The sequence below is a fragment of the Phaethon aethereus genome (genome assembly GCF_964289735.1).
Source record: "Phaethon aethereus genome assembly, chromosome: 2".
Lineage (NCBI taxonomy): Eukaryota > Metazoa > Chordata > Aves > Phaethontiformes > Phaethontidae > Phaethon > Phaethon aethereus.
Window position 1 is genome coordinate 63,837,371 of NC_138582.1, and position 22,961 is coordinate 63,860,331.

General features: G+C 36.8%; 1 protein-coding gene across 1 annotated transcript in view; it reads right to left on the reverse strand.

Annotated features, from left to right (window-relative positions):
• The window catches only part of RTTN (rotatin), a gene marked incomplete at both ends in the record, with an annotated part of 91,007 nt that extends 68,248 nt beyond the window's left edge, over positions 1-22,759 (reverse strand). The window contains 12 exons of the mRNA XM_082015627.1: positions 593-805; positions 4,569-4,739; positions 7,770-7,885; positions 11,419-11,600; positions 14,084-14,249; positions 15,185-15,335; positions 15,873-15,987; positions 17,335-17,413; positions 18,527-18,613; positions 21,003-21,201; positions 21,789-21,976; positions 22,729-22,759. Of these exons, the coding sequence (XP_081871753.1) occupies positions 593-805; positions 4,569-4,739; positions 7,770-7,885; positions 11,419-11,600; positions 14,084-14,249; positions 15,185-15,335; positions 15,873-15,987; positions 17,335-17,413; positions 18,527-18,613; positions 21,003-21,201; positions 21,789-21,976; positions 22,729-22,759 (1,698 nt within the window). The remainder of the gene's footprint in view (positions 1-592; positions 806-4,568; positions 4,740-7,769; positions 7,886-11,418; positions 11,601-14,083; positions 14,250-15,184; positions 15,336-15,872; positions 15,988-17,334; positions 17,414-18,526; positions 18,614-21,002; positions 21,202-21,788; positions 21,977-22,728) is intronic.
• Positions 22,760-22,961: the final 202 nt, after the last annotated feature.

A 22,961-nucleotide genomic window follows, 5' to 3' on the forward strand; every position in this document is an offset into this window, starting at 1 on the left:
TAGTTGGAAATTAAAATTTTCTGAACTATTTAAATACTGGACGACGTAAATATATAGTGTGTATATGTGTATGTGAGTATTTGCTTCTTTCTTACTTCTTTGCCCAGAAAAGATCTTATGTCCAATCTCCAAGTGTTTATTTCTTTGGTTTTACTTAGGTTTGTAAAAAAAAGATTTTTACAGACATAAAAGAGGGTAGATTTAGACTAGCTAGAAGGAAGAAATTTTTGACAATGAGGGTGGTGAAACACTGGCACAGGTTGCCCAGAGAGGTGGTAGATGCACCATCCCTGGAAACATTCCAGGTCAGGTTGGATGGGGCTCTGAGCAACTTGATCTAGTTGAAGATGTCCCTGCTTGTTGCAGGGGGGTTGGACTAAATGACCTTTAAAGGTCCCTTCCGACCTAAAGATTCTATGATTATGAGTAGTACTAGTGAAAACAAATATAAATTAACTACATCTTGCATGGTACAGAACACTCATAATTTTGGATCTTCTTTGGCTATCCTAGACTACAGTTTTTAACCACAGATAAAGGGGAGGAAAGAAATTTGCCTACAGGACATATTTTATATAACAAAATTCCATACCTTCTTATGAACTTCAATCATAAAGCTACAAGTGCATTCGATTGAATATGCAGCTTCTGAAGCTTTTTTATAAATACTATAGTTCTCAGTACTCATCTGCTCCAGATACGCTGCAATGGATTCATGAATACTTGGGTGTTCCAAGGAGAAGGACACGTCCAGAGAGAGAAGAAATAAAGCATTCAGCAAACTCTTTTGTAAAACTTTACTCGCCTTTGAAAAAGGAAACAACTGTCAGATTAACAGCCTGAAAATACAGTAAAACCAACATTTGCAGCAAAACAGCATTTGCAGTTATTCAACAAGTACATTCACTATCGATGCTACTTAAAAATTAGAGAAAGAAACACATATCAAATGAGGTCTGTATGAAGTTTGGATTTGTTTTTGTTTGTTGGTTGTTTTTTTTTATTATAAAGTGAGAGTACATTAGATGATGTAGCCTGTTGACCCTGGCTGGATGTCAGATGCCCACCAAAGCCGCTCTATCACTCCTCCTCAGCTAAACAGAGGAGAGAAAAATACAACAGAAGGCTCATCGGTTGAGGTAAGGACAGGGAAAGATCACTCCGCAATTACTGTCACAGGCAAGCCAGACTCGACTTTGGCAAATTAATTTAATTTATTACCAATCAAATCAGAGTAGGACAATGAGAAATAAGACCAACTCTTAAAAACACTTTCACTCCTGATTTTCTCTACCTCTTCCCCTCCAGTGGCGCAGGGGGATGGGGGGTTGCAGTCACTTCTTCACATGGCGTCTCTGATGTTCCTTCCTCCTCAGCGGGAGGACTCCTCACACTCTTGTCCTGTTCCAGCCTGGGGTCCCTCCCACAGGAGACAGTCCTCCACAAAATTCTTCAACGTGAGTCCTTCCCACAGGCTGCAGTTCTTCACAAACTGCTCCAGCGTGGGTCTCCCACAGGGTCACAAGTCCTGCCAGCAAACCTGCTCCAGCCTGGGCTTCTCTTTCTCCACAGGTCCTGCCAGGAGCCTGCTCCAGTGTGAGTTTCCCATGGGGTCACAGTCTCCTTTGGGCATCCAACTGCTCTACCATAGACCTCCATGGGCTGCAGGGGGACAGCCTGCCTCACCATGGTCTTTACCAGGGGATGCAGGAGAATCGCTGCTCCAGCATCTGGAGCACCTCCACCCTCTCCTTCATTGACCTTGGTGCCTGCAGAGTTATTTCTCTCACATTCTCACTCCTCTCTTCCCTGGCTGCAGTTGCACAGGGTTTTTTTCCCCGCTTCTTGACTCTGTTATCCCAGAGGCGCTACCACTGTCGCTGATGGGCTTGGTCTTGGCCAGCGGCAGGTCCATCTTGCATCCTGCTGACACTGGCCCTGTCAGACATAGGGGAAGCTTCTAGCAGCTTCTCACAGCAGCCACCCCTGCAGCCTCCCCTCCTGCAACCAAAACCTTGCCAAGCAAATCCAATACACTCTACCCCTCAACTCTGTGAATCCCATATTTAAGAATTATTAAAATCCACATTCATCACACAATCTTCACAAACTTCACTCACATCAACAAAAAAGAATCCTCAACACCAAAATAAAATTCACATCATTACAATACCTAAATGAAAGTGGACAATTTACACACAATCCACCCCTCATCCCTGCACCACAATTACATGAAGTGAAATTCACCACAATTATTCTGTGCTCTAACTCAGTTCAGTCCATGTTTTGCCCATTACCTCTCCCAACTTCCATCTTTATCACTAATTCCTCATGCTCAACGTTGGGATCCAAAAGGGGCTCACTGTGGTGGTTTGACCTTGGCTGGATGCCAAGTGCTGACCAAAGCCACTGTATCACTCCCCTCCTCAGCTGGACAGGGGAGAGAAAACATAACAAAAGGCTCACGGGTCAAGATAAGGGCAGGGAGAGATCACTCAGCAATTAGTGTCACAGGGAAAAGAGACTTGACTTGGAGAAATTAGGTTAATTTATTACCAATCAAATCAGAGTAATGAGAAAAAAACCCAAATCTTAAAAACACATTCCCCCCTCCCCTCCCTTCTTCCCAGGCCTAACTTCACTCCCGATTTTCTCTACTTCCTTCCCCACAACAGCACAGGGGGACGGGGAATGGGGGTTGTGGTCAGTTCATCACACATTGTCTCTACTGCTCCTTCCTCCTCAGTGGGAGGACACCTCACACTCTTGCCCTGCTCCAGCCTGGGGTCCCTCCCACAGGAAACAGTCCTCCACAAAATTCTTCAACAGGAGTCCTTCCCACAGGCATCAGTTCTTCACAAACTGCTCCAGCCTGGGTCTCCCATGGGATCACAAGTCCTGCCAGCAAACCTGCTCCAGCCTGGGCTCCTCTCTCCACAGGTCCTGCCAGGAGCCTGCTCCAGGACAGGCCTCCCACGGGGTCACAGTCTCCTTCAGGCATCCTGCTCCAGCATAGGGTCCTCCACGGGCTGCAGGTGGATATCTGCCCCACCATTAACCTCCATGGGCTGCAGGGGGACAGCCTCACCTCACCCATGTCTCACCATGGGCTTCACCAGGGACTGCAGGGGAATCTCTGCTCCTGTGCTTGGAGCACCTCCTCCTTCTTCACTGATCTTGATGTCTGCAGAGTTGTTTCTCTCACATATTCACACTCCTCTCTCCAGCTGCAGTTGCACAGGGGTTTTTTTCCCCGCTTTCTTAAATTTGTTATCCCAGAGGTGCTACCACTGTCACTGATGGGCTCAGCCTTGGCCAGCAACAGGTCCGTCCTGGAGCTGGCTGGCACTGGCTCTGTCTGACACAGAGGAAGTTCCTAGCAGCTTCTCACAGAAGCCACCGCTGTAGCTCCCTGCTACCAAAACCTTGCCACGCAAACCCAATACAGATGTCAGTCATAATGTCAGACCTACAAGTAGTCACAAAAATTGTGTATGATCCCACCACAGCACTAGCAACCACATGCACCACTGGCCAGAGTCAATTTACTGTCTAACCACTAGATGGCAGAGAATACACAGACCACAGTTATTTCTGTATTTAATAAAAAGCTGTCTACAATTCCACATAGTAATATCACATAGTAAGGACTGGGATTCCTGTTGTTGTTTTGGTTTTTGTACTGCAAGCATTCAGTATTCCTTTAACCAAAATTTTGACCTCAAATACAGTAACTTTTTTCCAACTCTTGTCATACAAAATTTTAATTCTGTATATTATGTACATAAGAACATAAAGACAAAAATTATCAAAAGTCATACATTAGTATGTCTAAACTTATTTTCAGGTACAAGAGACTGCTTGTATTAATAGTAAAAGACTTAAGATTTGTGACAAGAAGTCTGTAACTGAAAAATCAATCTGCTACTCAGATTAAAGGATGTCTACGAAAAGCTACACTGCAGTAAGAACTGATCTAAAAAAATGTAAACCCATACAGGTTTAAATATCTTCTAACACTTTCCATCCCACAAAAACTTCCAAACCCCATCTGAAACAAATAGGAAAAAAAAAATAAACAACTCAAGAGCTACAACAGAACTTCTTTTAAAGAACATCGGAGGCAAAGAATAATTAACACCACTATGATGTATGAAACATAATTGCTTACTATGTTCCATCAGATTAGAATTGATGATTTTAAACATTATTTAGTTCTAGTCTTACTGCATGTATACTATAAACGAGCAGGGGGCAGCATAGCTTCGCAAACCATGCATCATACCAGAAAAAACACTATAGGAGGAAAAAGAACATTGAATTTCAAAAACTCATTAAAAAACTGTGCTAAAAATATTTTTTTGAAGACTTGGAATCTGCAGAAGATTATGCAGAATGCACCAATAACTGAACAGCCTTCTGTGATCATACACCAGCCAAAGTAAATCAGACTGATTTCTCTGTCCAGTAGCTATTCTCCCAGTATTAATCACTGAGGAAGGTATCACTTTTTGCCCTCTTAAAATGCAAAAGCAAAAGACAATCACTTAAAATTACTAATGGCATACCTTTTCTACAGGGAGAAGTATTTGCAGCAATCTAACAGTGAAGAGTGAAATGCTAATAAATGCCGTTCTGTGATGCACCAACATCACCTCAGGCTGCTCTGCACTTATATTGGTTTTGTGATATAATATAGTTTCTCCAAGCAAACCCAAGACCAGAAGCAATTTGTCTTTCTGAAAAGAAAATCATAAATAGAATCATTAGAAATAATTGAAACATTACTGTATCTTTACAGTGTTTATACAGCACCCATAGCATCATTAACATAATTATATCTAATAATTCAAAAATGCAGAAATGGTATTAAAAACACAGCACTTTGTCTGCCATCTGAACAGAACTGTGCATTAGTTCTAGATGTCACTCTACCTTCACTTGCAGTTCTGAATACTTTGCTTAGTAATTACCCATTACTGGTTACTCTCCCCTCTCTCTCCTTTTTTTCCCCTCCTCCTTAATTACTTCTCACTACACTTTTAAACTTCTGGAATTTTAACTATTTTGAAGTTCACTTTTAATATGGGAATATTAGGAGCTGGTCTGAACCTGCTTACAAAGCTTTACATTAAAATTAAAAAAAAAAAAAAAAATTAAAAAACCACAACCCAGACTTTGAGAACATCAAATATTTTTTATGTCTATTCATTCTCAAAGGAAATAGCAGCACATTTCTCAGATTATTTAAAATCCTACTGGAAAATCACTATCTTTTGGATAAATTCAGCACATTGACACTGGATGAAACAAAATTATTTTTCTAGAATTTTGGTCACCTGAAAAAGCCAGGTTTGTACTTAAGGACATTAGAACAAATAATGATTAAGAATGCAATAGCACATGTGAGATTTAGTTTATTAATTCCAGAAATTGATACTCACTGTTAAGCAATTAAGCACTATATCTGACTCAACATAGTTGAAGCTGAAGAAAATGACAACAAGCAATTGGCTAAATCAAATCAGTCTTTTTAAGTAATTATCAACACACATTATTACACAGTAAATTGAAAGGGATTAATTTTTATCTTCAGGAGTTCAAAAAAGTAAGTTTCTCTCTGCCCTGCTACAGTAGCAGAGGCAAGAAGAGCCTCTGCTTCAAGACCACGGAGTGTCAAATCAACAGTATATTCAAAAACTTTATTCCTCCCTGAGACAGGGATGACTGTCTCAAAACTAGGGATCCACAAAAACTGTGGATTGCTGTAGCTCCTCAGCATCTAACTTTTTGATGTGGCAGAATCAAACTGTACTTAAGTACACATGAAAAAACTAGAAAACAGTAAAAACTTCACGTGGGACGAAGGAAGCATAAAAACAGGGATAAAATATATACAGTTACAAACTTAAGTATCTTTGAATATGGTTTCCAAAATACGTCTTTTTCACAAAGATATTCCAATGAGTACAATGATACTTACAAGAGTTTTAAAAATGGATAAACAAGGAAACATAAAGCAATAATAAAGGTATGCAAGAAATGCTTTCAAGTTTCCTAGAAAGGAGACACATGACCTCCTTCCCTTGGAGCTAATACAAAACACAAAGAGGAAGCATGTTTTCTAAGCACTGAACCCTAACAACTTTAAAAATACAGTCTACTTCTGATAAAAGACATTTCATTTGATGTAGTACTAAATAATATAAATGTAAGTGTAACGGTTGTTTCCTAAGATTGTCCATTGAGTTGTTTTTATTTACTGAATACACTAAGAAAGTTGAAGAGCTCTTTTTTTATCTCCTACCTTGCAATTCCTTTATCAAAATTAGCTTTACTGAATGGCACTTCACAGTCCAGCTCTGCATCACAAATTGATGCAGATTCATAACTTCAAATGGGAGGTGAATTTTCTATCTGAAAAGTATTTTACTAATAAATCTCAAAGTTCTACCAATGGAATACAGTTATATCAGCAAAGCGCTTTTTTTTTTTCCTTCCCTATTTTAAAAGTCAGTATGGTGGTATAAAATTACCCAGTCTCATTGCAAAGTTTTGCTTGTTAGTAGCCTGGAAACAAACATTATCCTACTAACCACCACCAGTATGATGTACATGTGATGATGCTCACAGTTTCTACTGTAGTTTGACAGATTTATATGCAATGGAATATACTGATTCAGGTCATACAAAAACTAGACAGAAGACTATATTAAGCTTCTTAGAGCAGATGTTCTGCAAGCAATCTTCAGTACTGACTTGATGTTCATCAATTATAACAGATTCTGATAGATCAGTACACCAAACTCAAAGAAGAAGTTCTTATTCACTGCTAGGTCCTATAAATAATATAAATATTATCATTTGTAAAATAGACAGTAGGGAAGCCTATAGTCATATTTTAATTAATGATTATTGCAATATCATTGTTTCATATTCAGTGGTATTTTCATAAATTCAAATTTAAGTCATGTGCATTTAAGATAACACAACTCAAGTTTTTAGACAAGTTTCAGTCTGCAACTCAGGTATGTTTGTTACATTCATAAACCATGCTGGTTTATGTTTCAGCCTTCAGTTGTCTTCAGAAAAGCAAGCTGCCCTTAGTTATTTCATCTGTTATTCACTAATTTGATATTTCATGTACATAGCAACTGTCAACTGTGCTCAGGTATGTCTTTCCAGCAATTTAAATTGTTTGGTCAACAGCACCTTAACACTCTGAATCTATCCTGGGCCAAAAAGCCTTCTCCTTTCTTTCCTAGCTAAGCAACAGAGTAAAGGATAGCTGAAATTGTGCAGGAATCTATAGGTCCTGTGTAGGAAACAGATACCATGTATCTTACAATTCCAGTGTTGGATCTAAACAGTTATCTCCTTAATTTTAAACAGATAATTTATAAGGAGCAAAGAAAATGAAAGTTGTCATTTACATCAAATTGGTCTCCAACATTTGTAGTTAGTATTTTTCCCCTCAGATCCCCTTCCCTGCATGTGTTTCTCTCAATAGCTACTTAACAGCCTCTCACTACAAGACAAAATTCATTACTTATTTTCTTGACGTGAAACTTCAAGTATCATCTGGTAAAAGAACTTACATTTAAAATAAAAAGAATGTGCCAGTGACAGAACTAATAAACTATTTTAGATTTTGAAAACAGTAGCTCAGCAGAAGATTAGGTATGTATATGAATTACTACAGAGTTATTATCAGAGGCTTGTAAAAGCAGGCTGTTAAATACTGCTGATCAAAGCCTTAAGAATCTTACCAATTCCAATGCAAAAAGGCTATCATCTTCCCAAACATTTTCAGAAATAGCATCACCAATAAGAAACATATCTTCAAGAAGCAATTCAAGCACTTCCATTGTCACTCTCCTACTGCCTAAGAATACAAATGAGAGGATAAATTCAAATACAGAAAAAATATTATATTATGATATTCAGAAAACACCATTTTAAAGAAGGGATTATTCAAAATCTGAAATTCTGATATTTTCCTATACACTTTTACTAAACTGATGCTAACTGCCTTCAACCACCAATAGTACTGAATCACAGAAGACATCAACTTGCCAAAATCACAATAGAAGAGATTAAAGCAATCATATACTTGAAAAAAAGACTGCATTTCCTTAAATCCTATAGTACTACATAAAGTTTATTACAGCTGTAAATCAGATTACTGGACAACTTTGAATTTCAGAACAAAGTCACCCAGACAGCTAGGTTACAGATCTTCCATATATATCACCTTCTCCTATTAATCTGTATTTTTGGTATAGCAGGAGTAGCTTTCTTCATGGCTTATTTGGCTTGAGAACTTCTTTTGAAAGGTAAGGAGAAGGTAAGCTTTATCCACTTGTGCTTTTCTCCATAAAAATTCCCCTCACCCTGTTTAGGCTAATATTTATTAATTTTCATTGCTCCTTCTGAATCATTATCTCAAAAACAAGGTTAATCTGGTCTTTCTATTAGTGACTTTTATACTTTATACAACTTTATGCTCAAACATGGGACTGCAAAGAAGCCTGGTCCAAGCTTAAACATTTACAGCCTATATTTACTACACATATAAACCTCCTGGTAATGTCCCCAGATAATAAGACAATAGAGGAAAAGCAAAGGCTAGAAGGTTTCATGAAGAACCAGGCAGAGTATCTGGAGTCAGACCAAATATTTTCAACCTCAGTATAACAGATGATGCCAAAACTGTCTGGCATCCTACAGAGCCATACGGTGACAGTTTCCCCCAAATACTCGATTTAGTGCAACTGTTGGCTTAGTTACTTGTTGACGGTACGTTTCTATTTAAAAACCATGGACAGATTTCACCCACCACCATTTAATTTCCAATTTATTTTTTAACTACCATAAAAATTCTGCATCCTCCAAAATCTGTTTAAAAAAAACCTAGCAAGCTCTACGACTTGTTATGATTGAATATTAATTTCTTTGTCACTTTTTCTATCTTTTGCAGATTTTATACACTGTAGAAGCCTTGTTGATATACTTGAGGAAAAAACATGTGTGTGACTATGTATGTAGTGAGAATGACCACAGCTCATGCAATTTGCAGCCCAGGTGATCTGCTCTGAGGTGAGCATATGGCAGAGAATGGCACAGGGCCTTTTTGAAAGTTTGCTTTTTCCTATCTCACAGAGGTACTGTGTTGCATCTATTTTAGGCAAAAAGTTGCCACTTTGAAGCGTATATGCCTGAAAACTCAAAAAAAGCACTTTTTCTCTCTTCACAATTATTTTGCAAATTCTTAATCAAAATTCTGTGCTCAAAACATTTGAAAGGTGACAATAAATTTCTCCATTATAATACAAGTATTAAAAAATAGTGGCTTTTAGTTACAGTTTTGAAAGTATTTCTAAGTTAATAACTAAACATAACATCAGCAACACTTTGCTGTAGCTGTCATGATCTACAGACATGCAAATTCATTTCACCATACTCTTACATGAATATACCAGCAAAATACTCATTTCCCAATACCTGTGGCAATTAGTATGTGCTAAGGGTTCATTATTACTGAAGGCACAGTAAAGCAGATATAATCAATGACTGTAGAACAAATATTTTGCTGTTCAGACTTAAATAATTGTCTTTAAGACATGCAGTATTAACACTAAACTTCAGACAAGTATGGTAACTTAAAACTGATCACAAAAAAAAAAAAAAAAACAACCCACAAAACCACCCCAAACAACCAAACCCCACAAAACCAAAAAACACACAACCCACATCACTACTGATTTCTGAAATGACTTCACTCACAAGAAAGGTCAGCAAACAGGAAATATAATTCCAATGAACATCTCGTCAAGAAACAGAATTGAGCTTAACTGAAATACACATTATATTGTACAATACAAGCAAGTAAATTTTGCAGTAAGCTTACTGTTTTTCCTTTACCTAGTAATTTAAAGAGTTAGAAGACAATCTACACTATAACATATCTACCACATAAGGTGATACTAATGTTAATCAGAATGCCTGTTGATTTTACTGAAGAAAACAATTCAGAAAATATAACCACACAAGAAACAGTTGTGTTACTGTGTCATTGTCTCACAGTATCAGTGTGCCTTCAGAGCACAGGATTTCAGATCAATGGGAACAGGATAAAAATATTAGTTTGCTTACAATCTATGTCTCATTACAGCACAGTGGAAGAAAGAAGAAATATGATCTAGTAAAGTTTAAAAAGTGTAAAAAAAACAGGGCAAGAGAAACAAACACAGATCAACTTAATGTGAAAATGAAACTATTTTACTTCTAGGATAAGATGCAAAGAAAGACTCTTGAAAGATGGAAAAATTCAAATCTGCAGAGTTAAAATATAGTGAAGTGACATGTGCCAGAAATGGAAAAGATAGAAAATAAATTTTCTGCAGTTTCACATTATAGATAAAAGAGAAGATGCCAGAAGTCATGAATGTACTGTGAAGAATTAATATTCAAATATCACTGTTCTGAAAGGGGAAAATAAAACTTTTATTCATTTTAGTTCGGTTTATTACCAAAAAATGAGGATTGAATAATTTTCCTGTGCACACAGATGAGTGCTGATGTTACTATGAAACACAGAAGTAAATTAGTATTTTGTGACAGAACAGCAAGTCATAAAAAGTTATAAACAATCATGAAAACAATAGTAAATGGAAGTTTCATACATATTTCATGCAATTCTTATAAGTTAAAGCCTCTACCCAGCTCAGGAAATGTTGACAGGCATATTAAAAAAACAACTTTTAGTATTCTAGTCATAGATACACATTTCCAGCTCCTATATTTGAAAATCTTACCATGTTTATCAATACCTGTTTTGAATTACATTGCTTTACAACTAAATACTATTTTAGACAACCTAAGAGCAAAAAGACTGTCCTTCAAAAAGGCTTTCTAAGTTAAAATACAAATCTTTAGTTGCAATTAGGCTATCATTACTTATGTTTATTAAAACATAATTATAATTTGTTACTGCATTCATAAGAATAAAAACAAATCTTTTCCCAGAATGTTTGTTTATTATTTCTTGAACAGGAGAAAAACTACGCTCAAGGAAATCAGATGTTTTGTTAAGCGTCATTATTTTTTCATCTTCTTAAATGACATTTTATTTAGCCACACCATTTTTTCCACCACACACACACACATCTTTGTGCCACTGCTTAACACCATCAGTAAAAAGCATGTGAAACTTCTGCAGCTATTCTGAAAATCAACGTGAAAATTCAACCTGAACAAAGCCCCTAGATAAGAACTGCTGTAACTAGCTACAGTGTATCAGTAATCATCTGGACCTTATTTATTGAGGTACCCACCTCACAATACCAGCTTCTTAAGAGGTTTGTACTAAAGGTGGGAAGGATACATAAAGTGCAATAAAGTTCAAAACTTTCTCACCTGTTCTTAGAAGAGGTATTGCATTTTCCAAGACAGAAACACAGAACTGAGGAAGGCTAAGCTGCTTCATCTGTAATTCCAAAGTGTCCTCATTTTCAGTATCTGGTAGGTCAATATGTCCTGCATCAAGTGGGGAATGCAGAGAGATTCTGGAGTTTGCATTTGCTTGAGTACTGTTTCCACTTAAAACAACAAACCAAAAAAAAAAAAACAGAAAAAGAGACATAGTTAACTCTTGCAAAGAGAAAAGTCATCTATGTATAGATGTTAAAAACTGCATCAAGTATTTCAATGTCCTCCCATCCTTCCTTCCATCCCAATCTTTCTCTGCAATCCACCAGTGTTGCAGGAAGAGGTTTAGAAGTCAGAACTGGTAGCATCACAAGACAATGCCTACTGTTTTGGCAGTCATCTTCAAATGCCCTTAGAAATGTGTCCTGGAAGAAATACATATGCAATGAATACAATATTGCAAGAGAAAAATCAGTTGATTTGAAATGTCATTTTTGATGAACAAAGTCTACCTGTTGCTTGAAGCAAGGCCACTTACTAAATTCAATTTCAGCCTGAACTATACCTACTACATTAAAACCATTCTATGTGGCTAGTTCAAAGATCCTTAGAAGGAAAATTAAGTAAGTTTAAGTCTGTAGGACTTCTTTGTCCACTGTAAAACAGAAAATATTCCCTTTTCCAAGAAAGCCTTAAGTGCAACCAACTATATATTATAAAATATACATGTAGTTATTATATTACATATAATTATTTAAAATTATAAGCTCAATATATAGTTCATAGTTTTATTATTTTCCAACTGTTTTCAAAAATAATCCAATTCTATTGGCAGATTTACAATTAATATAACTCAGAACGAATGTTTTTTAATGTTTTTTCAACGCTTAGCAATCTTGAATTGCTTTAAAAACCTGTATGACTTTCATAGCTGGTTTTTGTTTGGTTGCTTTTTTTATTATTGAACAAGCTGAAGAAACTGAATTGTGACATGACTGTTACATTATATTGCCTAATGTAAAAGATTTCTAAAGAATAGAAATTAAGAATTTAAAAGCCAACTGATTTTTTAAGAGGTCAGTGGAAGACTATAAGCAAAACAGAAGAGTTCATCAACACATAGTGGTTCTGATTGCACTCACCAGAGGGTAAGGAAGGAGAGGTATCAATCATAAAAACAGTTCAGAGGAGGAAAGGTTACGTTTCCAGGCAGAATTTGAAACAGACAAACAGATAGATTGAAGAGTCTCAAGATTTAAGAACAAGGAAAAAGAAGAGTTACATCTAGAATGGCAATAAACAAATAATTTATATTACAATTATGTTGAAAAAGACAAGATACACTAAAAGCAGGTCTTCCATGCCAAAATCAGCAACGTCAGAGCAACAATATGGTCGTCTCCCTTTATCAAATTTTCTATTCAACATCATGTTTTTCTTTACACTGTCACTGGAGTAAATTATATCTTTCTAAGAAATGGAATTCATGGGCAGTGAGCAGCTTTATTACAGAACACAGGATGCAAGAATGTAAAAGTGTACAGTCAAGAACAGCTCATAATATGTTCTTATACTTTTAACTAGTTACCACTCCCTGGTTTGTAGATGTCTCATCACAGCCTTAACTGGTTTTTACCCTTATGTAGAATTCCTTACTACACTGATAGCCAGGCCATCCCTATCTCTTGCACAGTGTACACCAGCTACTATTAAACTGTTAATTTATTAACTGTTAATTAAACCGTTCAACTGGGCAAAATGGTCAGATCCTAAAATGCCTAAAGCCTGGAGTTCATTTACAGTGCCATATTACTTACATGATATTAAGTCTAATATATTCTTTTTATGAGTAAAAATAACCTTTTAATATGACTCTCAAGATGCATTTACAATTAAATACGTGAGTTACTCTCATCTGTAACATCACAGCCTATTTGAATAGATAGAAATTAGTCAATCACTAAGCCAATATACCATAGAGACTCAAAAGCACTACCAAGCAGCACACAGTAAGGATTCACAAGAACTTTTAAAATCCCATATACTAAAAGACATAGGTTCTTGAACAGCAGCTTTAAGTTGTGTCAAGATGAGTAACAAAACCACACACAAACAAAAACCTCAACATTTTGAAGGTATACGGACAATTCATAATTTCATATTGGGAGTTGAATTTTTAGACCATATACAACTGAAATTTCTTGTCGGATTTAACAACAAAGTTTAAAGATTTTAATGGAAATCTTTAACAGCATAGCATTTTTGACAATACTGTACACTGTTACCTTTGGGATGGCCATTCAACTTATAAGAACTTAAGGGGTCACCTACTGAAGAAAAAGAGAAATCCCTGACTTTACAGCAAATCTGCATAAATGCTTTTCTGCATCTTACAAATACATGCACAAGCAATAGCAATTGATACCAAGAGATTTCCTTTAAAGTGTTGGTTGGGTACAGAATGTGGCAGGTAAAACTGATCTTATGTATTCTGAACATCACTTAAAGAACTGTTTAATTCATAAACCTAGTTTGAATTTTCACAGGTTAACAAAATTCTCACATCATCCCACACACTGACAAGGAGCTGATGATATAATGATATCTTAGTAATTTTTTAATTGAAGTGTAAGTTACTCCTTGTTTTACTTACCTGGAAGATGCTGCATCCCAATCTTGTCCGTCTCCTCTAGGACGCTGAACTGTTCGTCCAATCACAGATGGCCGAGGGCTACTACTTCCAGGTGATGGATTCTGAGAACGAGGAGGACCTCTTGCTTCTTGACAGTAAGATATAGATGAATTCTGGGAAGCTGTGCCTTTATGTAACACAAATCATATTTTCCATTAGTGGAATCCATTATTCTGAAAGATACTACATAGTGAGGTAATGGTAAAAGTACCTAAGGTAGGAGATGGAAAACACCAAGTAAATATTGGAGAGCTAGGACAACCTATCACTGGCAAGTAGCAGAATCTGGAAACTCAATTCCAAGGCAAAACCACTGAAAATTACAGTTCAATCACAAACCTTGAGTTTTAAAAATACAAATACAGTGTCTGACTAAGGCTATTGGGTTTATTGATGTTGTAACTTAATTATCAAAGAAACAGACAATATAATTTATTAAGACACTAAATATAGTGACAATCTTATGAAGAGAACCAGACTGCCAATTTACAGAAACAAAGTTGATTAAATTCAGCTGACAAAATGGAAACAGGAAGATCATTATAACTAATCTACACTATTAAATCTACAAAATTTAAGCATTAAGAAAATTGTGAAATAGCCCTAATTATTATAAAATCCAAAACTGATTAAACTATTTTTAGCCATCAGAATAAAAAAAGAAAATTAACATAGCTCATGAAGTTAGTAACTACATTGTTAAGCACTAATAGCTTGAAAACTTGTCTGAAACTCTGCCCACTTTTATTTTACAGATTAATTTAGGTTTAGTTAAAAATCCCTCTCCTGCTGACATACAAACAATTGGATACTTGGAAAAGTTGATGAATGAAGAATCACAGGAAATTGTAAAAATAAATAAGTAGTTTAACATAATGCAAGTACTCCAAAAATATTTATTAACATGAGTAGTACTGAACACCATCATTTAGCAAAACAGTTTCACAAGATTATATTTGCTATAAAGCTGTTGATTGGCTTCTTTTTTTTTTTTAAATCATTTTAGACAATCTTACCTGTAGTAAAAACACAACAGTATTTCAAATATTTAAAAATACCTACCTTGCTCTGTGGAAGAAAAGCTTGGATCTCTGTGAAAGTTAAGTCTGCTTCTCAAGAAGATGCACAACTGTTGCAGGCATGACACAGCCTGCAAAGCTAACCGATGTCTTCCATCTCCTCCAAAAGCAAGGTTTAGCAGAGACAAAAGGCTCTGAAAATACAAAACCATCAACATTGGTAGCTGAACATTAATGCACCTTCATGAACAACCATGCCAGCAAGAGCCTTGCACTAAATATAGTTCAAAAATGCTTCTAAGTGTTTAAAAATAACAGCAAAGAATAAATAGGCTTAACTACTGTTTTCGTACTGAATGCAAGACTATCAGTACTAAGGAAGAAGCAGAGTTGCACATTAGATTTCCAATAAAGTCACTACTTTCCTCATGGGAGGCCATTAGAGCATGTGCATATGACAGTGACACAATTTTATCTTATCCATAAGAAACAAAGTATTACTTCATATCACACTTCATTACTGATTAGCAATACACGTTATTACAACCAAGTAACTTTCTAAACACAATATATAGCTAATGTCCCCTTTTCTATGCACCTAGAGTTTACACAAAGGAACTTTCATGTAGCTATTTTATTTAGAAAAAAATTGTACCATTTACACCAATTCTTACTTGGCACAATTTACACCATAACACAATAAAAATGTTAAACTTCATGTGAATTCTTGCCTGTACAATCTTTGGCCTTTGAAGGAAGATCTCAGCAGGAAAATCTTGCATAATCACATCCTGAAGAAGCTCACACGTACTCCAAACTAAACTTTGGTTGTTACTTCTCAAAGAGCTAAAAATGCAGTTCATATTTAAATATGTATTTAAAAAAAAGCAGCCAGTAATTATTAGCTTGAATAAGTCTTTACAAGAAAGTTGTAATCACAACACTGCAGAATCTGAGGAAAAAAATGCTGTAAATCTGTTGTCATACCATTTTTAAACTTGAATTATTCTTTAGCTATGCTAATTCTGTAGACAGTAAAGAACAAACGCAATTCCGGCTGTTATCAAACCACATGTAAAATTAAGTTCCCAGAAAAGAAATAACTTTATTGATTCTGAACTTGAAATTAAGAAAAGACTGGAAATTCCCTGTGAAGCTAGTGATTATCTCAATGGTATACAGCAAGTAATCTAATGCTTACCAATAAGAAAGTTTTTTTCATTATCAAGGTTCATAGATAACTTAAAAGCACTTGAATTACATACATGGGAAGTTACATAGAGGAAGAATTTATTAGCTACTTTTAACATGTATATTAGTAAATAATAAGAACCTTTTGGGTATTCTACTTAACTTTTATTTTTATTGTTTCAGAAACCACTGCCAAAAAAAAAAAAAAAAAATCAAACAAGTCCAATTTTAAGGATATGTTTTCTCTTTCTAGACTCAGGCATAAAGGAAATTAAATATTAAAGAGGTTTTCCAGCTTCAGAGATCTTTCAAAAGGAAAAAAAAACCACCAAAAACCTATTATAAGAAAGCTTACAATTAGACTAGACTTGTTAAATAGTCCAGTCCATGATACTGCATTGCTGGCTATGCTAGAAATCTGTCAGAGGTCTGTGTCAGCTCATAAGGAATCCCAACTATAGAACTTTTCCTTGGCCACTTGAAACACTGTTTTTCTAAATGAAAGTTAAAAACAAACAAACAAACAAAAAAATCACTGCAGAAAGATTATCTAAATGACTCAGATGCCTAGATAAGGCATTGTACCGAAATTTACTGGCATAAACCTAGTTAAGCTACTATTGAAAGTATGGATTTCTCTGCCAAGCAGCTGTGGGGGTGAAGTAAATAATTATTTTATTCCAGTTTGTTCTAAATTAACTGAATGAAATCTCTGATTCAGTTGAGAAATTCAGAAGACAAACTGAAGTGTCACAAAGAAAAAAAATGTACCCTGAATTAAACACAAAAAATGGAGAGCAATATTAACAGAAAACCTGTCCTATTACAACTCACTGTTTACCTGCTCTGCCCAACTTCAGTGCAGCTTTTACAATCATTTATCAAAAATTAACGGGTTAGGTTATTTACAGGAACGGTCTAATGATGCAGAAGGACAGAAATTTAGAACCACTTGTACCCAAGAAAAACTACAGGCAAACTATAATGTTTCCATTGCTATACCTTTCATTTGATGAAAGAACATGTCTATCTGTTGAAGTCAGAGTTAGCCAAGGAAATGTGGAAAATTTCAAGCATTTCACTACAAAAAAGGAGAGCATAAATTTTGCAGTATATTTTATAGAAGTATTACACTGTATATTTCCATAGCAAAGTCAAAAACTTATGAACTATATGCTATAGAGACTCGCACAAACTCAAGTGCTTCTAATGACAGTTCTCAGCAATACCAAAAAAATATTAAGGTTATCTCAAACCAAAATGAAATACGTTTATTGAAGAAAGTTTTAGCAAATAGAAAACACAGCATTTGTGGAAGAGTACTCATTCCTTCACATCATGCTTTCAATCAAATTATCATTTTGTTCTGCTACTAAAGAATATTTATTATCGTGATCTCTAAAAATGGAAGATTGGCCTCATGCTTTTACTCTTAAAGCAGTATAAATTATAGTTTACTAAATTATGACACAATAACTTTTCAACTAAAATAACTTTAAAACTATTTTTAACTTCACATTTGTAATAACTGTCAAGAAATTCTAAAGACAGCAGATACACTGCGAAAAAAAGTAATCTGGTGATTTACACACAGTAACTCCAAAGTCGTATTTTAAAATCTAGTTCTCAGCATCATATTGTATGTTCAATATGACACTATCCTGTGAACTACTACTAGTATATTGGTACAGGCAGAGACTTGCCAAAATAATATAGGTCTGTGTTTGTCAGTGAAACATTTCATATCATTTTACTGGCAAAAAAGAAAAGCACAACACTGGTTTTCATTTAGATACAAGGTAAAGATTTCTGAAGTGCCTAATCTAGTTTTCTGAAAAGTAGAAAGGTACTTCAGACTAAGTTTTGTTGAAATAAAAAGGTATTTAAACAGCCACTTTTGACAACAGAACACAGATCTTCTGAAAAACATTAGCAAACTAAATAATTTTTAAAATTACAACACATTTTAACATACTTCACATATTCCAATGTGTTACACTATTTACCAGAAAAAAGGAAAATCTATTAAGAGGAATGTCACTTTTACAAGCATTACAATTGTAGTTTCTGTGATGCTAGATTTCACAGAATAACAGCAGGAAAAAGAATAGCCAATAATAGTATCTGTAGTGGAAATAAACCTAAATTACAAGTCTAAACACTTTCTGTAATTAACATATAGTTATTTTATGACTACACATACCAACTGTTCTTTTGGGAGGTATTTCTACCTGCGGCAGATGCTTTCTACCTTGACAAAAATATCCAGTGAATAATTCCTCTTGAGGTAGAACTAAAACAAATCAAGGTTAAGTTTAAAAAATGTACACTTGAAAAAACAAACAAACAAACAAAAAATGAACCAAACAACAACACAACCAAAAGCAAAATTCAATTTATCCTCATGTTTTTCCTGAAATGCCTCCCTTTTGACCTTGAGTTCTAACCTGTTAAGGAAACAGATTTAAAATAGTCTCAGTTTATCAGGGAAGTGGAGTAAAAAGAGTGTGTCGATGTTTACTTTTTACAATCATATTCTACAACTGTAAAGTTTTTTTCCATTTTCTTACTCTACCTCACATACCATACAAGCAATAGCAAAAACAATCACACAACATGTCTTGCCTGATGGAGAACTGGCAGCCAAAAAAAAAGTTTTCCTCTAATCTACCTATGTAATAATAAAATTAACTTTTTAAATTAGCTATTTAAAACTTTTTTCTACCAAAACTCCTGTCTTTTCAGGTCAGCTGAAAAGTTGCTCACCCATATATAATGTTATTAAATACATGTAATTAATATACAAACTGTATAGCAAAATATACAGAAAGTATGTAACATTAAAAGCAATCTCTCCAGAACATAATATTTGGTTCAAAGGGTCAAACTAGATAATGCCCAGATTATTGGTTTACTGTAACTTGTTTTCCCAGTAACTGAAGTTGAAATAGAAAGAAAAATACAACACTCCTGTTAGAAGAGTTAAGATTACTTAATCCACACATGTATACAATTTACAGGATAAATAGGAATTACGTACAATGCTTCAATTGGGTAGTTTCAGAAAGATGTAGTTTAAGAATGCATATGTAAAAGATTATTATATTATTCCCTATACAGTGGCAAACTTAGGTAAAAATCTAGCTAAACCCTTATGCGAGCACAGGTAGGAAATTTTTTTTTAAATTAAAAAATTAGAAAATTAAAAAAAAAAAATTCAATCAACAGCCACCATGTAGTTCTAGCAAACTAAAACTCCAAGCATTAGACAGGCTGCAGAAACCACAGGAAAATTACTTTTCTCTCTCAGATTGCACAGTAGGAGTGACAGAGGTGTGGCCATTACTACGCCACGCAGTGTAACATCAGGGTCTTTCCCACAAGAATCAGGAGGATGAATTAAGGACCTCCACAGCACGTAATCTTCTCTACATTTTGTGCTAAAATTTTTAAGGCAGAAGAGGTGAACCACACAGGTTTACTTCTTGACTACATCTATGAGGCACTGTCCTGGTTTCAGCCAGGATAGAGCTGGTTTTCCTCACAGAAGCTAGTGTGAGACTGTGTTTTGGATTTGGGATGAGGAACTGTTGATAATGTGCTGATGTTTTGGGTTGTTGCTGAGCAGTCAAGGACAGTCCAGCTTCTTGTGCTGGCCTGCCAGCGAGCAGGCTGGGGGTGCACGGGGAGCTGGGAGGGGACACAGCCGGGACAGCTGACCCAGACTGGCCAAAGAGATATTCCCTACCACACGACGTCATGCCCAGTACATAAACTGGAGTTGGCCGGGGGGCGGAAATCGCTGCTCGGGGACGGGCTGTCGATCACGGGGTGGTGAGCAATTTCTGTATTGGGCCTCACTTGTTCTTGTACATTCCTTTGTTGGTATTATCATTATTGTTCCCTTCTTTCTTTCTGTCCTATTAAACCGTGTTTATCTCAACCCACGAGGTTTTTCCTAATTCTCTCCCCCGTCCCACTGTGGGAGGGAGAGTGAGCGAGCGGCTGCGTGGTGCTTAGTTGCCGGCTGGGGCTAAACCATGACAGGCACTGTAAATCACTGTAACAGATAGATTATAAGCTACATAACAGAAGCAAGTCATAGCACTTCACACATGTAAACTTTGCTTAAAATTTCATATATTTTTCTGTGGCAAATACTTACCCAAAACTAAGTAGATAGTGCATACAACACTAAATGTAGTTTTAAAAACCATTCTACTAGGATCACTTACTGCCCCCCCCTTTTTTTTTCTTTTTTTTTTTTTAAGATCTGAATTGCTCTCAAAGTTAAAGTCTGCTATGCAAAGTAGCAAAGCATAATGGCTAAATTACAGATTTGTTCAAAATTACTACACTTGTTGCCATAAAGTAGTCTTTGAAAGTTCATGTCCCGTGTCATGCTGTTTTTATATTAGAGCAAACAGATGTTACATATTGAAGAAATGGACAGTGAAGGTCTGATTATAAACAACAGGATTGTTCTTGTGCAGAGAATTCCATTATAGGAATGGCACTTTCTCTGGCAGAATCTGCTTAACATACACTTCACTGATCTCTCAGGAATAACTCACCTACTATGCCCGAAAACCTCAACTTTTCATAGCCTAGAAGTTTTTCACTTTGTTTTCATTTTAAAAAAAAATCACACTTCAAAATATGTAATTTACCTGGTTGATCTACTGAAGGCTGAGACCGCATTTGATAACGTACTGATAAAGAACTAGAACGAAGTCCAGAAGGGAGGAAAAACAGTCCATCCACTATCCCATCAATTACAGCCTGCAAGTTTGGATCCACATTGGGACGAAGCTGAGATAAGAATTCCACTGCACCGATTCCAATCAGTTTCTGGGCAGCAGGTGGATGCTACAGTAAGACAAAAAACTGACAAAGTTATCCTGAAGAGTCTCAAGGTCTCTTGAACTTGGGGGGGGGGGAGCAGGCTGTGAGGAAAGGAAAGAACCCAAATCAAAACAAGTTAGATTTCACCTTTGTTTAGGCCATCCATCAGTTTCAAGGATGGGATTTTAGTGATTAAAACAAAAGAATGTATTATGAGATCTCTGAAGTTTCTGCAATGTTTTCTTAACATTTTTAAGATAAGCTGCACCATTGTTCAAATCTCCACTTTTCAGGAACAGTCAAGTGTTTAGCTGCAAATCATGTCCCAAAGAAGAAATTAAACTCTAAATGAGAAACTGAAGAAGCAGAGGAACTAAAGAAGAAACCCAGAAAATAATATTTTTTTTTCTGCTATCCCTATGACCAATTGCAAGTCACTCAAATTTTTTTCATTTCTGTTTACACACAGTGGCTTTATTATTCATGCCTTTGCAAAACACTCTAAATTCTCATTTCATGGAGCTACAAAACCAAATAATAACTAGTTTTATTCAGCGTTAGCATTCTAAAGATGTATAGTTTATATATAAATAAATGTTAGTATGTCATACCTTGATCAAATTGTTCACAAAATTTAGTACTTCCTCTTTCATTGGTACGACTGGAAAATTGAACCACTCCAAAAGATTAAGGAAAAGCAGTTTTTCATGGACCAGATCGGCATACGAAATCAAGTTATGATCTAACTTAAGCAGAATAGTCTTCAGAGATCGTTCTCTTATCTCTGCCAGTTCGTGACCTGCCCCCAAAAAAGTATTAAAAAAACCATGAAATCATCTGACATAACTTAATTCTTATTTAGTCTTATTTGGACAACCAGAATGCTGTCAAAGATCCGTGAAAAATGCTAGCTTTTATGTTGTCAGTATTATGTTTACCAGGAAAAAAAGTATGATTGCGCTCACCAGCAGTAAGCTGGTAAAAGTGTGACATATTTAAAAATACACTAATACAATCTGATGCCAAATGTAAGACATGAGGATGGCCTTTTTCTTGAAGCCTACAACGAAATTCTGAAAGCCTCCACCAGAACAGATCGCGGGTACCGAAAGCTGCCTCAGACTCACAAATTGGACAAAAATCTACCCAAGCCCACGGAATCGGAAGGCACCACAGCCAAGGTGGGAAGCCTCTGGCATCTCCTAGGGAAGCACCACCGTGTGCCACGAGACCCTCCACGTCTGCAGCAGGGAGGTGGCCAAAGGCAAAAAAACGGCAAGGGGTCCGGAGGGGGCGGCCGTGTAGAAGCGAGGGCCGGGCAGGGGAAGCCGCGCCCCGCGTGTGCTAAGGGAGGAGCCCGCCGCGCCCCCGCTCCCCGGCCAGCGGCCGGGCGCTCCCACCGGCAACCGACGGGCCCGTTTCGCAAGTGAAACCCCCGCAGCGCAGGCCCCTCGCCGCCCCCCTGCGCGCAGCCCCGCAGAGGGGTCGGGACGGCCGCGGCGCCCGTCGGCAGCCGGGCCCGTGCCCCGGGAGGCAGAGAGGAGCCGTTACCCAGCTTCCTGACGAGCGATGACAACTCCATCGCGCCCCGCTCCCCGCCGGCATTCAACCGCCGCGCCGGTTCCGCCGCCAGCCCGCCCCGCCTGGCCAACGGCGGCCGCGGGGCACCTCGGGAAACGTAGTCCGCTTCCGTCCCTCTTTCGCCCGCCGCTTCCTTCCCCGGCCGCCCTTTGCTGCGCGCCACGCACGCTGGGAGCTTTCATCCCCCTGCGGAACCCCGAAGC